Here is a 16,346-nt window from a genome sequence, read left to right as displayed (position 1 = left end):
AATATGTATACATATATAGTGTGCTATATGAGTGTACTTTGCCTATATATACTGCCTGTGCATATATAATGTGCATACGTATGGCATGTAAATACATGCATGTGTACATATATAGTAGTTTGAACACATCTATAAAGTTTGTGCACAGGTTGTGCATATATAGTATACATAATATACATGCCATGTATAGATGCACATATATATAGTCTGTGTACATATAGATGTGAGCACACATTTTGCATATATACTATAATGCAATGCAATAGGAGATTTACATAGTACATTAGGAGTTGGTAGGAAGGATACACATGACACACAATACAGATTTTAAAAAAAAACTAGTACCTTGAGACTTGCCTTCCTGTTGTGTTGAAAGAGGAGCCATCAAAGGGAGAGGAAACAGGGCAGGGGATATAGCTCAATGAAAGAGACTTACCTAGCATGCGCAGGCCCTAGGTTTGGTCCCCAGTACCACAAAAGAAGAAGAAGGAGGAGGAGGAGGAGGAGGAGGAGGAGGAGAAAAATCAGCTTCTGGAGAATTGGGAAGGAAAAGGATTTAGAGAAACCTCACTGAAACTAAGTAAGAACCACATTCTAAGATGCGACTGGTTATTAAATGAAATAAACTGAACTTGGAAAGTCAAGGGTCATATGTTTTCTCTCATATGTGGAAGCTAGAGAGGAAAAAGAAAAAAGAAAGGTGGGGAAGGATTTCATGAAAACAGAAGGGAGATCCGTGGAGTAGAGTGAAGGGAGGAGGAGAAGGGAAGATTTACTGGAGAATGATATTGGTTAATATATTGTTATATTGTGTGCATGTGTGAATATTAACAACAAATCCCACTATTATGCATAACTATAATGCACCAATAAAAATATAGAAAAAATGAAACTGGGTAACAAAAACAGGAAGGAAAAAAAAGCCAGGAGTTGGAAAAACTAATAGGGAAAAAATTCCTAGATCTGATAATTTGGAAGATAGATAGTGAACCCAGAATAAGGGTTTCAGGAAGAGGTGGGGGTGGAATGACTCAGAAGTGAGGAAGTAGAAGGAGACAAACATAGACTTCTGTCTCTTTCCAAAACCTTTGCCTTGAAAGGGTAACTAGAGAAACAGCTTGTGGTGGAAGCAGGATCAAAAACTCAACTTCTTTTGGCTCCGTATGAGATGGGAGAACTCAAACATGTTTGTGTGCAGAAAGTCACATCCTGTGGCTGTCCTGGTGCTTACGTGGTAAATCATCAATCACAGCAAACACTACAACCAAGACCTCCAGCCCACCCACCACTTGACAAAATAATAGCTCAAAAATGCCTCACATCATCTCTGTGAGGGAGATTCGAGGGAGATTCTATGATAATCCACATTTTGCTGATGAAGAAACTGAGGCCCAGAAAGGTTAAATAACTTCAAAGTCACTCAGTAAGTTTCAGAACCCAGGTTCCCCCTGGTAATCTGGCTTTAGCACTCTTTTTTTTTTTTTTTTTTTTTGGTGCTGGTGATCGAACCCAGGGCCTTGTGCTTGCAAGGCAAGCACTCTATCGACTGAGCTATCTCCCCAGCCCCCAGCATTTGTACTCTTGACCAAGAAGTAGTGTGGGTTGCTGAAAATGGAGTCCTTGACCTACCTCCTGCTTAGACTGACGTACATCTACCTTCCCCAGCTCCTCCTCATCCCCCCAGGCCTGGCTCAGCATCATAGTAGTGAGCCAGGGGAAAGCTGTGTTTTGCCAGTAGTGGCCAAGAAGGAAGAGCAGAAAGAGGCCATTTGTTGGCAATGCAGGGTTTGCCTCTCTCTGGAAGTCGTGAAAAGTCTCTTAGCATCAGAAAAGAGATATAGCAAATGCTATGAGACCTAGGTTTGGGAGAACTGGCTCCACCTCCTAGGGTTACTTAGAAAAGGAACGTGACATGTGCAGGTACCAATATTTCATCCATAACATTGATGAGGATGACAATGATGATGATGGTGATGATGTTAACTATCTTCATCCCTTCTGGTTATATTGTAAAGAGCAAGCGAAAGAATGGGTTAAAATGAAAGCCAATATGAATGATTTCTAATTACTATTAGGCTCTCAAACTCTCTGAAAAATTGCTCATTCTTCCCACTCCCTCAGTTCCACCTCACAAGGTACTGACCATTAAACATGGTTTTGAGAAAGTGTTTCTAAATCCTAATACTTTCCATGTGTTCAATTTGCCTCAAATCTAAAGTTCCCTTGTATGGTAAGGCACCTTTTAAAAGTTCACTGAGAGTGAACGTGACCAACTGTCATTATCCAAGATTTACAGAGCAACTTTTGGATGCTTACAATAACTAGTTGCTTCACATATTCCACTCCCTCCTGTTTATCCTTCTTTTCTTTCTCCACTCACCATGTACTACCTCCAATGTAACATTTACTGCTCACTTATCACTTCCTCTTTCTGCAAGTTTCACTTTTATAAATCAGTGTCATCTTTAAGTTCAAGCCCAGTCCTGCCGTGGACTGAGGAGGAGGTTAGCTTCTGTCTAAAAGACAAGGGAACATGCTAGAGGAAACATGAGCAAATCAGTAGAGAGACCAGGCATATTTCAGCTGCACACTGCCATTCCTTTGGAAGACTTCTTAGGAATCTCATTGGCAGATTGTGAAAACCAGGTCTTTGGATGGATTTTTACCTTTATACAAAATAGTTCAGTTCATATATAATTAGTAGAGAATTACATGCAGAGGTACCCTTCTTTACAGATTTCCATCTAAATTATCTTTGTTTTTAACTTTACCCTTTATGAACTATAGTTCAAAATTAACATTAAAATAATTAAGCAGCAACAAGATGGGTTGCTTGATTGGTGACAGGTATGTGACCAGAAATAGGGACACTTGCTAACACAAGTAATCTGCTAGAACATCTGGGACACCATCTCCTTTTTACAGATGAGGAACCAAGGATCTCAAGGATCTTTCTTTGAGATGGGGCTCTGCATTTTGCATGTCTGTCTTAAGTTAATAAAGGGAAAATGCAAAAATTCCAGATTGCAGAGGCAATATTTTGATGGTCATATAATAATGCACCAGCTAAGGATGGATTCCTGAGAAGGAGGGCTTACTCAAAATCCCTCGTTGGATGGATCATTGCCCTAAAGGACATAATATATTACCAAATTTCAAAGGAAAGCACTCCTCTAATGCTGTAAGTCCTTCTAAACACCCAACTTGAAATAACTCAATGATTGCCCAGTGTTAATTGCTGTGTAAAAATTTACAGCGTAATTGTATTGTTTGTCTGTTATGCAGAAATCAGCTGAAAAGTATTCAGAACAAGTGTTTTTCCTTCTGTGAAATCTCTAGACCAAAACAGACAGCCCCCATTCTCCTGCCTCCTTCTTTCTTATAACCCCCTTCCCCACAAAACACTTCCCCACTAGGTTCCTCTCTTTCCATGGTAGGGTGGGTGGAGACTCTGAAGCACTTGTCATCTTAGCTCCCCCTTCCCATTTTTAGTTTTTATCCATCGAAATGTCAGTGAAACAGGAGTCAGTACTTGTTTGGTTCACTTATTTCTTTCTTGCTTTTTAAGCACAAATAACATTTCTTTCAATATAAATATACGGTTCTATGGAAAAATACAAAAAAGTACTATAATTTTAGTCACTGTCCAGCAGGAACATATTTATGAATAAAGTCAGAAGTTAGATACTCCAGAAAAGTGTTATGTTAGCCCAATTCTAAGACACTTTTAAACATAAGTCCTTGTTCCATAAACAGATCCTTTTAGAGAGGCTTTAAATATGCCAGTGATAACTGTCTAATTTATGTCCAGGAATCAAGGTTACTGAAGTGAGCCAGAATTTGACACCAAGAATACAATTGTATTATGTACAAATATTATATAAATTACTCTGTCAGATTGCAAAAATAAATCAGATTTTATCTATAATAGTTTTCATCAGTTAATAAGTTAATTGAATTTTTAAAAAGCAGCTCAGGTGTATTTCTTCTGACTCAAGAGTGAAATGCAGAGAGGTCCAGGGTCTGAGGGGCACCCACCACAGTCACAACTCCATTCCGGCAGTGGTGCAGGGCGAAAGGTACCCAGTAATTTGTCCCAGTGTGTGAAGTAAGGGGCAAAGTTGCAGTTAAACTGAGAGTGATGCAGATCGTGATGGGCCACGCCTCCATACCACCCGAAAGGCACCAGTCTGTGAGTGGACCACGGAAAGTCGTAGCCTGAGTGGTCCTCCACCGACAGCCAGATGTTGACCACGTGGAATATAAGGACGGTGAGCGGGTGGCACTTGAGCAGCGTGACATTCACCAAGTCAAAGAAGCCCAAGGAAAACAACTCCCAGACGCTCATGTACTGCGTGGCCAGCGCGAACGAGGACGAGTTCTGGTGGTGTACCTTGTGAAAGGTGCGGTACAGCCAGGGCACTTTGTGGTGCAGCACGTGCCACACAAAGAATTCAGCGTCGAAGAGCAACAAGCAGAACACGATGTGGCTCACTAGCTCGAGCAGCTGGGGGGCTTCAGGTGGCAGGAGCACCGGGCTTCGGGCCCAGTGCAGCAGCGTCACGGGGAAGACGAACAACACGTGCTGGTAGAGTGTCTGCCCTAGGCAGGGCAGCAACTGCCGGGCTGACGGCGAAAAGTCCGGGTGAATCTTGTAGCGACGCAGGGTTGGCACCCAGGGGCTCAGGATGTCCAGCACCACGAAGGGGAGGCAGAATCCCACGTAGGTGATGACTGAGAAGAGGACCGGGAAGAAGGGTGACTGGGTGAGGGTCTGCCAGGTCTTCAGGCGGTCCCAGAGGGGCTGCAGGAGTAGCTGGCTGGAGCTGCAGAGGACCTGGAGTTCGGAGCTGTTGTGGCAGCTCATGATGAAGCTGTGCTCGGCAGCTGCCGCCGCGCTCCAGTTCCACCGACTTTTCTTAGGACTGGCGGCCCCGCCCCGAGTGATGTCAGCAGCCTTTTCACTCCTTTTCCCCCGCTGCACGGAACTTGAATAAATAACCGCAGAGATGCGCTTAGTTGCTACACGTATCCACAGCTGCCTGCAATGTTTTTTTTTTTTTTAATTTTTAAAAAATTTGTGCTAATTAGTTATACATGACAGTAGAATGCGCTTATGCATTTTTATCAATCATACATAAATGGAGTATAACTTCTCATTTTATGATTGTACATATTGTAGGATCACATCAGTCATGCCGTCATATATGTACATGAGGTAATAATGTCTGTTTCACTCTACTATCCTTCTACATGCATGTAAGCAGTGATTCTTAGTAACCTTTTCTATGCATGAAGAATTATGTTCTCATTTTTCAACTGACATGCAATTTTAGATCTACAGTGTAGAGTTTCTATGAGTTTTTTGATCGCTTAATTCACTTTTCATAACTTCTTCCAAACTAATGTCTCCATTATTACCGGAAAATGCTCCTCCTCAATCAATGCAGAATGACTTGTAATTCTTATGTATATATCAAACCGCATATATGTGTTTTCATCAAGACGCAAGCATAACTTCATTAAAAACAAAACAAAACAAAACAAAAAAAGCTCTTTAAAGCGACGTACCTTGTGCAGTCCGAGTCTTTTGTGTGCTCACTCTATAACGGTCTAACCTACAGCGAAAGGTAAAAGAATTCCTATGCAGAGGGGACGGCAAATCCTTGTCTATTCGCCGGGATGGCTCCAGAAATCATACAAGACCAGTGGCGAGATGGGAAATTCCGTCGACTCCAGCGACTCCGGAAAGGAGCTTTCCCTCCCGGACTGGTGGCGAGCTTGAGAACACACCGTATGCAGGTTTGCCGGGAAGGTTCTGCGCCTGCAAGAGCAGATGATACTTGGCGCGGCGTGTAGCAGCGCATCCAAGACTAGTGACCGCGACCGGGAGACACAGCAGTCAAAAGAGAGGGCTGCCGTGGGAGGCGGGGGGATGCTTGGTTAACACCCAGAGCCTGCAGAAATCGTGCTAAAATGCCCTCGCATCTCAGTATGGGGCGGAAGTGATTGGATAGGTGAACCACCTACTTTGATTGACAAGGGAATTATTTGTGCGATCCTGAAGCCTCCCGGGAACGCTGCGGAAAGTACAGAAGATCCCTCACCTCCCCTGCCCTTCCTTTGACTGGCTCCTCTGCACCTACTTTCCCCCAGCACCTCCTACATCCCTTCCCCAAACCACTCCCCTCCCAGAAATCAAACTACGACTCATTGCTATCCCCTGCGTTTCTTCGCCACGAACTGGGGTCGCAGGGCCAGGGACTAAGCAGGAGGTCCGTACTAGGAGAGTTTTGGGACGACCCTGGGATCTATATAAAAAAACAACCTTCGCCTTTCACTTGAGTGACTGACACAGGACACAAGGGACCCCTAGTGGATTGAAGTTTTGGACAAAAACTTTGAAATGGACCATTCTGCATTCTAATTTTTCCTTTTATCTCTGCGGTTGGGGCCAAAACTGGCATTTTCTCATCCGCCGGCAGGGAAATAATAATAGCAGTCATCTTTGGGGCCTATTGTGAGCGTTAAACGGAAAAATAATATCATCTACCATGTAATGTTTGTCTACTAGATGCTTGGCATTAGCTAAGTTTTTTACTTGAAATTATTTCATCCAATCCTCAAGAGCTGAACTCCCCCTCTTACAAGAAGTAGGCATTATTATTGCTGTAGGTTTACAGCAGCAAAACCATAGTGCAGCAAACACACAAAATAAGATACATATTAAATTTGTACTCCACATTTCATCTAAAGAATAATTGAGATGTTTGAAATTAAAATCAAGTAAGATTATGGAAAGAAATTTAAAAAAGCATGCCATATATTATGAGCAAAGGACAAGTAGTATCAACATATAGACCAATAAATGAGCCTTAGATCTATAATATATAGAATATATATAACATAGAATAGGCCTATTGATATATTTTTATATATAGGACATATATGTTTATATATTTAAATATTTATAATAGGCCAATTCATAATTTAAAGTCTCCCAACAGGCATATATCTCAGAAGTTCTACTGATGGAATATGGATAGTCCTTAGATACTCATTCTCCAGAGCCCCTAGACAGTAGACTCTGGTTCTACAGCAACCTTTTTTATTTATTTATTTATCTTGTTTTAAACTCCAGCGTGCCCCTAAGACTATTATTATATTCTGCTTGCATTTTTTTTGCCATTGATGAGATAGTCTCAGAAGCAGCTTGGAGCTTCTTGTTAGCTAATGCAAAAAGGGAATGAGAATAGATTTTCTAATGCTGCCCTGAGATCTAGATGGTAGCAGAAAACAGGTTCAAGGCAGGCTCCTGGCCTCCCTGCTGCTGGCTTTCTCCAATTAGATGATGACAGACTCCTTCTCTATCTCCCCCTCCCCCACTTCACTTTGAGGACAATTTAGGAACTTTCCTCTTTCTCATTCCTGGTGGACATAGTCCTGCCCTTGATGCAGCAACTCAAAGGAAGAACCTCTTTCCCTTTGCTTGTGTGCCCTTCAGTGCTCCATACAGACTACCTGGAGCTCACTTTCTCAGAATTACAAGTGAATTGTAAATATCACTCAAATTTACCCTCACCCAAAGTTAATTCAACCCTCAAATCTCCTTTCAGCACACATTGTTCTTTTCTTTAGTCTGATCTACCATGCTTGGATGCCCTTGCAGATTTCTTTAAGTGGGTGGTATTGGCAGGTTTGCTTAAATTGAATTCAGCTTTTATATTTGCTGTCAGGACATCTCCTTTGAGTCCCCAGCCCAAACCAACCCATTCCTTTCGTGCTTTAGTGGTTCTGTCCTCTATCCCTGTTAGAATAGTCTCCAAGTGCAGATTACATTAAACCCTCTGAAACAAGACCTAGAAGCCAGGGCTTCAGACTGATGGGGCCCAATTCACCCACCTTACCTTGCGGCACTTTGAAGATTAGCAACTGTGCCTGCACATGCAGCCCAGCAGGACAGAAGTTTGTGTCCAGTATACAGAAGCAACCATGTCAGGGAAATTGGTCAGGTAAAATCTTACTAGCTATTCACTCTGCGTTGTGGATGGTGCTGAAAAAAATAGGTGTAATATGTCAGGTGATCAAAAGCAATCAATTGTAATGGACCAGAATAAAACTGATACATGAATAGGGCTGACTAAAGCATTCTTTAATTTGGCAAGCTTGTACCTTTGAAGATTCTCTATTTGCACAATTGCTAGTGGAACAGATCTTTTTAGATATTTTTTCCCACAATGCCAATCTTATCTTTGTGGGGGGGGGGTGTGCTGGGGGGTGCTGGGTACTGAACCAGGGCCTGACATATGCTAAGTAAGTGCTGTGCCACTGAGTGACACCCTAAACTGCAAACACTCTATCTTATATGTAGTGAATATTCAAAAGGTACTAGGTGAATGTTTAAAAGATATCCATTCAAAAGTGAAGCTAAAAAGTAGAATCATGGGGCTGGGGGTATAGCTCAGTTGGTAGAGTGCTTGCCTCACTTACACAAAGTCTTGGGTTCAATCCCCAGCACCACAGGAGAAAAAAAAAAATTGAATCATTCTTTTCTGGAGGGCTAATTGATGTAATTTGGGTCTGTTCACCTATAGGGCAGTTTTCCACACAGAGGGTTGTTTTTAAATTTCAGATGGCATAAGGACTTTGGCAACACTTTTCTAGTTGATCATTACTTTCTGTGTATTATTTTTATCTCAGCATGAACTCTCCACCGGGGGTGGGAAACAGGAATCCTTTCTTCTCTAGTTGCCAGAAGAGTCAAACACTTTTCTGAGAGTACAGCAATCAAATCTATGCATATTTAACTCAACCTCAAAGTTATTTGGTTCCAACTCACCAAAAGACTTTGTATAGTGTCCACCCCCACTCCACACACACACACCCACAACTACAAAACACACACACACACACACACAAAGTTGATAAATCCTGTTATCAATCACATAATCTCTTTTTTTATGACCTTTATGACTTTTTTCCTCCCAACATGAATTGAGGCTGTTTTGGCAGCTATCTAACTAAAAAACTATTCCTAAGTATCAGAAATATGTAGTAATGTTAGACTCACAAAGGTGGACTAACCTCAAAGTCTAATTCTGAATTTTAAAGACTAAAGATTAAAGTCTCAGTCTCAGAAAATTCAAAACTTGCTAGGGTTTAATAGTAAATTACAGCCAAGTCAAGAGTGAAAGTTTGTTCGGTGTCAGTTCCAAGCTAAGTATCTCTACAGGAGGAGCTTGGTGTCGGAAGGGGGCACCAAAGTTGCTTTTATTTGACAATTTACAAAAGATTCAGAAAACATATGTGAGCCACAACAAAAACCGTAGGTGCTGTTGATAAAGAACCCGAGGGATGCCAGCTCCCCCGAGACACTGCCTTGATGTTCCTTTTAACCCAGATATCGATTCAGGGAACTGATAGATCGTGTGGCATGTAAGTAGAGACCTGCACTGATATTGTTGGAACTCTCATCAATCTCTCTAAAACATTTAAAATGTATAAAACCATCCCTAATAAAAGGCAGAGAAAAACAACACTCACTCCACCTGTCCAAGGGGTTGTTACAGTGATGGAGGCCTATGAGAGGGCTTTCAAAAGTGAAAGCATACCGTAAAATGCAAACTTTTATTTTTAGTAACTCTAGAAGAATTTGGCAAAAAAAAAGTTTTATTTGCTCAGTTTAGAATTGAGCTTGACATCTGCACCTTGCACATTTCAATAACTACTCTTGAATGAACAACTGGCAATTTTTTATTTTCATCAGAATAATTACAAACCCAGAGTTGCCTTTCAGGTGCCACAAGAGATCATGATGGCTTCCATTCTGGAAATCTCTCCAAGTGTAAAAATAAATAAATAAATAAATAAATAAATAAATAAATAAATAAATAAGTAGTCACAGGCAAAAGATTCAACTACCGTATAGTTTAAAAGGTTGCATTTAACAAATTAATGCTTTTAATAACCACAAGCACGAAATAATCTTCATTATTTGGAGATAATGCACAATATCTTAGTGCTTAATAAGTGTGAGGCCTTCACCACTCCCCACCTACCCACCATTCATGTCCAAGATTATGACCATTTATTTACCTAGGAGGCACATTTTTATATTCAGTTCACAGTTGAGTTACAGTTATCCCTTGAGAATATTTTTCAGATGTTATCCATTAGGCAAAAAGTAATCATAATCCTGAATAGAAATGACCACAGCTGTAGTTGGCCTTACCTGTCAGTAGAGACCTCAACAAGATGCAAAGGTTTTAAGAAAGGCAGGGGGTGGGTCTTGGAAAAGATATGCCAGGAGAGCCAAGAGCGCCCTCTTGTGGTCAATAACAATGATTTATTTATTTATTTATTTATTTATTTATTTATTTATTCTCAATTCTGATTCCCTTGGAAATGTTTCATTTTCCCATGTGTCCGTGGTACCTCAGAAAGGAGTTTCAAGTTGGCAGAATATTAATCAGTCCTCTCCTTGGGCTAGAGGCTTGTGGAGATCTTTGTGTTCTGCTCAACAGAAGATGCATCAAAACCCATTGACAAAGAACAGAACTGAAACCCCTATCAAACTATCACAGAACTCCTGGTGGTTGGTTGAAGTTACAAAGCTGAGCTAAAGAGGAAACAAAACTATATGAATGTGGCCAGGATTAGAAGGCTACAAAGGGTTTATGCCACTATATCCAGGGCAAGAGATAATTGACAAAAGCAAATGAGCAGTACAACCCATACGTTGCAAGAACAGTCATATCTCTACCATTAGACTGGTCCAGCTACTCTTCTTTAAAGACCCAATGCAAAGTTTTTAAAAACAATGAAAGGAAGAGAGAGAGAGAGAGAGAGAGAGAGAGAGAGAGAGAGAGAGAGAGAGAGAGAGAGAGAGAGGTGAAGCGCAGGCTTTGGAATGCATCCCCTGTTCACTTCGCAGTCTGTCATCTGTGGCAGGGGGACTTGATTGATTGCAATTGTCAAGGGAATCTCTGGGAGACTCACCCCTTACCCAACAGCAGCAACCACTGCTAGAGAAACCAAGTCACCTCTGAACTGCAACCACTCTCGAAAACTATCCCCACTACTGGTGAAAACAGAAAACAAAAATACCTAGTCACTGTCCCCTTCTTTTCAACTCTACCCAGGTTGGGAAACTATATCATTGGCCAAACCAGTTTAACTTGGCTAAAGAAGAAAAAAGGACTCCCGGAGAGAGTCATGGCTGGCAAGGTGGGTGGCATCCTCCTGGGGATGCACACTCATTACACTTAGCAACGATGTCCACTCTTGTGTGACCGCCATGAAAAATCACAGTAACTGTGTCAGTCCTTAGACCCTCCCAGGTGTCACTTGTGCATCTAACTTCACTTAGCTAAATGAAGAAGTCCTGTTTTCTTGTATTTGTCAGTACACATGCATCTACTGATTCACTATACTCCAGTCTCTGTGTTGGACTCTGGATATACAGAGATGAGTAAGATGTATGTTCTGTCCTCAAGTTCACAGAATAGTGGAGATTGCACTGGGCCTCAAATGTGTGTTTTGGGGATCCTAGAATATGAGCTGTCTCCACTGGCCTCTGTTGCCTCATATGTTCAAGGAGAGCATTGAGTGGGTAGTCCTTGAATCCATGATGGTACCTGCAGCCAGTCACTGCCTGCAGATGGAGTTCATACTGCTACTCTCCACTTATAGCCTATGACAGTTTAGATATGAGATGTCCCCCAAAAGTTCATGTGTGAGACAGTGTAAGAATTGTTCAGAGATGGAATAGTTGGATTCTAAGAGTTATAACCTATCAGTGGACTGATCCATGTATATGGATTAATTGGGTGGTAACTGTAGGCAGGTGGGAAGTGGCTAGAGGAGATGGGTCACTGGAGCATGCCTTTTGGGTTTCTATTTTGTCCCTGGTGAGCAGAGCTCTCTCTGCTTCTTATTTGCTGTGTCTTGAGCTGCCTTCCTCTGCCATGTCATTCCACCATGATGTTTTTCCTTACCTCCAGCCCAGAGTTATGGAGTTGGGTGATCATGGACTGAACCTCTGAAACTGTGAGTCAAAATAATGTTATTTTTGTCAGATCTTTGAGCCACAGCAACGCAAAAGCTAGCTATAATACAGCTTCATTAACATGGACCACAATGGACAACATCGGAGCCCATGTTTCCAAACCATCCTCCAGGCCTCCGTGGGCTGGAGATCCCTTTCTCCTGCCTGTGGAGGGGAACAAACATTCATGGAGTCTCTGCAACATTCATGAAGAGGACAGAGGAAGGGGAGATGAGAAGGAAGAATAGAATGGTCGTTAAAGAAAGGGAACCACAAGGTGCACACAATCCTTCAGGCCCATGAGGCTCACTGAGTTTTATTGAAAAGTTTAAATAAGATCTGGTAAATGTTACAAGCATTATTAGTCTGCCTGCAGTTGTCAGCCAACAGAGCAAGAATTGTTACTGTTGCTAACTGTATCAGAACATCAGTAAGTCAGTCCTTCTGTCCATCTGACAGTATTGTGAGGAAAGGAAGCGAAGCAGATACATATAATGCAGAGCAGGCTTATTAAAAAATAAGGCTACAAACAAAACTAAAAAGGCAAAGTGAATTCCTGAGCTGAAATTGAATCTGAAAACGTTCACATTAACCTGTCATTTGAGTGAAAATGAACGAGAACATTTTCCATAGAGGCCACAGGACTTCACACAGATGTCCTCACTGAGTTGCAGCAGTTGGTTCAGAGTCCGTTGGTGTCAGGAAAAAATAGTGGTGAAGTCTCTTCCACAGGATTTTTCTTCTTTGACAGGTAGAATTATGGCCTGCCACATAATCTAGAGTTCATGAACAAAAACAGTTGAGTGTTCCAGTCTTCAAGCTATTTATAACACAGATTTTTAAAACAGTGCAATCTGTTTTTAAAGACTCCAGCCAACTTTTGCTTTACCTGAGCAATTTAAACATTTGCTAAACATTTGTCACTTATATTGAATGAAACTTACTACAGAATATTTATTACTGGCACAGCTAGGATATCACTGGGTTTGACTAGGTACCTCCTGGATAAAAATATGAAAAAGCAGCATTTGCATCCCAAAATACAAGCCTATTGGACTGGAGAGCACTTTAAGGCAAGGAGATGAAAATTGAATACTTTCATACCCATGTTTAAGTTAGTGACTTTAATATCAACCAATACAGTTTAAAATTTCCAAAAATGTGTGTTAATTTGTCCTGAATAAGTGTCAAGACATAATAGCTTTTAAATTGTAAGGAGAAACAGAATGGTTTTAATAGTCTTTCCATATGTCTGTGATATTTGTTTAAAAAAACCAAAATGACAACATTATGTTTGAGACACTAGCTTCAGGTTCAGCCACAATTAAACAAAATAGAGCCAGTGTGTTTTCATCCCAACTAGAGAGAATTGGGCATCTTCAGAGTCATAATTTTCTTGCATATAAAAATATAAAAGACCTGGGAAAGGAAAACCAAGTATTTTAAGCAATGAAGCAAACACGTTTTCTTGTGACTTGGTGACGTGCATCTCAAGTCTGGCTTTCACTGGTACTTCCTCATCAGATTGATAATTTCACTATATAGCCGCCAAGGAGCATCCAGGCCCCAGATAAAGTCAAGATGTTCCCAATCGGGAATGCGCTTGTGGTACACCAAGTTGGTGATCTGAGTCAGTAAGATGTTGACATCGCTGTCATCGGCAAGCCAGTCCTGACCTCCATTCCACACCGCAGTGGGCACAAGCATGTCTTTCACATTGTATGAGGGAGGGAAACTCTACAATGAAAAAAAGAAGAAGAATCATGGAGCGCTTTATTATTTTGCAATCATTTTCAAAATTACAATAAAACATTAAACACTGTCCACTAAGTCTGATCTGAGAATAAGAAACTAGATTTTGAAAATCACTTTTGGTATACTTTTCAGGTGGTCACTATCAGAACAACAAAAACAAAAATTCAGGCCACAATGAGAGAACACAAGGTGTGGAACTTGGGCACAGTAATGACTTTAATTCCCACTGAGGAACCTACTGTTCTCTGCAGGGAGTAGACATGAAGCAGGAGAAACAACTGGTTAGGAAAGGGCTTTCTTTCTCCTTTTGGGTGTAGAAGGAGTCACAGAAATTTTCTACACCTCAGTGTCCTCATCTTTAAACCAGGTACAATCATGTTTATCTCACAAAATTATTATTATTAAGTATTAAATTAAATATGAAAAAACAGGTAAAGCATCTTATGCTTTAGTACATTTAGCATTAAAAAAAATAGCAATTTTATTAATCCTGGGAAGAGATATAGTAATTTAATATGGCCCAGGACCCCAGCTAGCAGGTAATGGAACTAGGACTCCTGCTGTTTAATCTGTGTTCATGGTCACTCTGAGCAGTGATGGTTCTCTTTTAGAGCCAGAGAAAGGACAGAGAAAAAAGGCCCAGCTGCAAAGCCTGGGTCATTCTGGTGTGGACTAAGGGAAGAGAAACATCATCTTAGCAACCCACCGCACCCGAGCCAAACAGAATCCTGGTAACACAGGTTGGCTTCCCAGATGAGTCTTCAGGGCCCATTTCAATGAAAACTTTTACCTGGTTGTAGTGAAAATAATTTTTGGCACTGCTTCCCCAGTCAAAGGCTTGAAACTTTTTAAATTTAACAGCCTAAAAGAGAATTTGGAAAAAATTATCTCACACAAAAATCTGAGAAAACATCAGGTGGCTAGAGTTCACCTTATGTCCTCAGAAATAATTTTATACTAAAATCCACATTTACTCTTCATTCTCAGATTATTATTTGAAATAAAATGAAACTGTTTTGTTCTCTTTACTACATGACTCAATTTCTCATTCAGTGTTGGAAAGTAGTGGCTACATGACAAAAGAAAGCAGCTGTACCTGCATGCTTTGAATTATGCTGGAATGCTCCCACTAGCTAAACTTTTATTTATAAAAATGCTTTCCACTGAAAATTGTATCTTGGACTTTTTAAAAGAGTTCAGGATTTTACTTGGCTATATAGATAAATGCACAGGTACCACATAAATGATGTTTCAATCATGGGCTGCATATGATGGCAGCCCATAGGAGTATATCACCAAGTTACATCATAACCATGTTAGTTTGTGTAAGGACACTCTATGATGCTTGCACAAGGATGAAATTGTCCAATGACATATTTCTCAGAATGTATGCATACCTGTTAAGAGATGCCTGCTTGTATCCATACAAATAAAATCAGATTTTCTGCAAATATATCCACCCTACTTGTCTAGTATATTACTTGTTCATATTTTAATAATATTATTGACTTAGAACTTTTTCCTGAGATTTGGTACCACTATAATCACCAAATGGTACCATATACCAGTATAATTCTGAGTTGGGGATATTATCACTATGATATAACATTGTACATGAAATTTATATGTATGCATATTTAGAAAAGCATGATAGAAAGATATTAACAAAAAGCCATTTACCTGTGAAATTTGAAATAATACAAATTCATACTTCCTCTATGTTCCCAAATTTAAAATATGTCAAGAATTAAACCCCAAATTACCAAATCAAATGAATTGGGAACTACAAGTTTTGGCCACATGGTGGCGCCTTTGCCTTTGATTTATGTGAAATTTCAGTTTTCATCAATTACAAAAAAATTCCACTGCTTGATGTAATAAAAGAGTGTGAGTATAGCCACTACAGGGTATTGCAACAGAAGAAATGTCTAACATTTGCTTTTGGCTATTGCAAACGACAGATATTAAATAAGTGTGTCGTATTTTATAGATTTACAGCAACTGGGAGTGCATCTATTCTGTCTCTGCCACAGTACTCAGACATTGGTTTACCACTTCCTTACACATGCACTTGTATACAGCACCAGGCATGAGTATAAAATACAGAGGAAAAACTTCCTTATACCTCTGACTGACCTGCTAAACCTGACTTTTGCCCTTGAAGTCACTTAGGACTTCAGGTCACCCACTTGAAAAGGCATCTCCAAAGGAGAGAAGTGTGAAGATTACTTACAGTAACAAATAACCTGGAAATAAACTAAAACTCAATTATAGATATATGTTACATTAATATACAAAAACAGAATATACTGCCACAAATATAATAAAATAAAAACAGAAAACTGCTTACAAATTCCATAAATAATGCTAAGTGAAAAAAGTCTTCAAATAAAACTGAATACACACTATGGTCATACTTCTGTGATAATACTATGTAGATAAAAATCAGGAACAAATGCTTATAGTATTTATAGTATTGAAACAGCTTTAAAGTGACATGTCAAAGTGATTTTTAGGTCTTGAATGCTAATGAAAATATAAATCA

The 16,346-nt window shown here is 40.2% G+C and overlaps 2 protein-coding genes across 3 annotated transcripts in view; both read right to left on the bottom strand.

The window, feature by feature from the left end:
• Window positions 1-3,538: 3,538 nt before the first annotated feature.
• CH25H (cholesterol 25-hydroxylase) lies at window positions 3,539-8,014 on the bottom strand. Of its 2 annotated transcripts, XM_079135898.1 has the most exons (3): window positions 7,908-8,014; window positions 5,572-5,824; window positions 3,539-4,988 (listed from the first exon to the last, which is right to left on the bottom strand). In XM_079135898.1, the coding sequence occupies exon 3, from the start codon at window positions 4,865-4,867 to the stop codon at window positions 3,974-3,976; it is 894 nt and encodes a 297-aa protein (XP_078992024.1). In that variant the 5' UTR covers window positions 4,868-4,988; window positions 5,572-5,824; window positions 7,908-8,014; the 3' UTR covers window positions 3,539-3,973. The 2 variants fall into 2 exon arrangements, with proteins under 2 accessions (XP_078992024.1, XP_078992025.1); XM_079135899.1 differs by lacking the exons at window positions 5,572-5,824; window positions 7,908-8,014 and having other exon boundaries at window positions 3,539-5,031.
• A 4,319-nt stretch (window positions 8,015-12,333) lies between these two features.
• The window catches only part of LIPA (lipase A, lysosomal acid type), a 40,266-nt gene continuing 36,253 nt past the window's right edge, over window positions 12,334-16,346 (bottom strand). The window contains exons 9-10 of the mRNA XM_079138262.1: window positions 14,592-14,663; window positions 12,334-13,783 (exon numbers count right to left, since the gene is read on the bottom strand). Of these exons, the coding sequence (XP_078994388.1) occupies window positions 13,550-13,783; window positions 14,592-14,663 (306 nt within the window). The 3' untranslated portion in view covers window positions 12,334-13,549. The remainder of the gene's footprint in view (window positions 13,784-14,591; window positions 14,664-16,346) is intronic.

Source organism: Sciurus vulgaris (genome assembly GCF_902686455.1).
Source record: "Sciurus vulgaris genome assembly, chromosome: 4".
NCBI lineage: Eukaryota > Metazoa > Chordata > Mammalia > Rodentia > Sciuridae > Sciurus > Sciurus vulgaris.
The sequence above is the reverse complement of the archived record's forward strand: the minus strand, read 5'-3'. Positions and strand labels throughout refer to the sequence as shown.

What these genes read in the sequence shown, in the direction of transcription:
- CH25H (XM_079135898.1), bottom strand. Translation starts at nt 4,867, where the DNA reads ATGAGCTGCCACAACAGCTCCGAACTCCAGGTCCTCTGCAGCTCCAGC.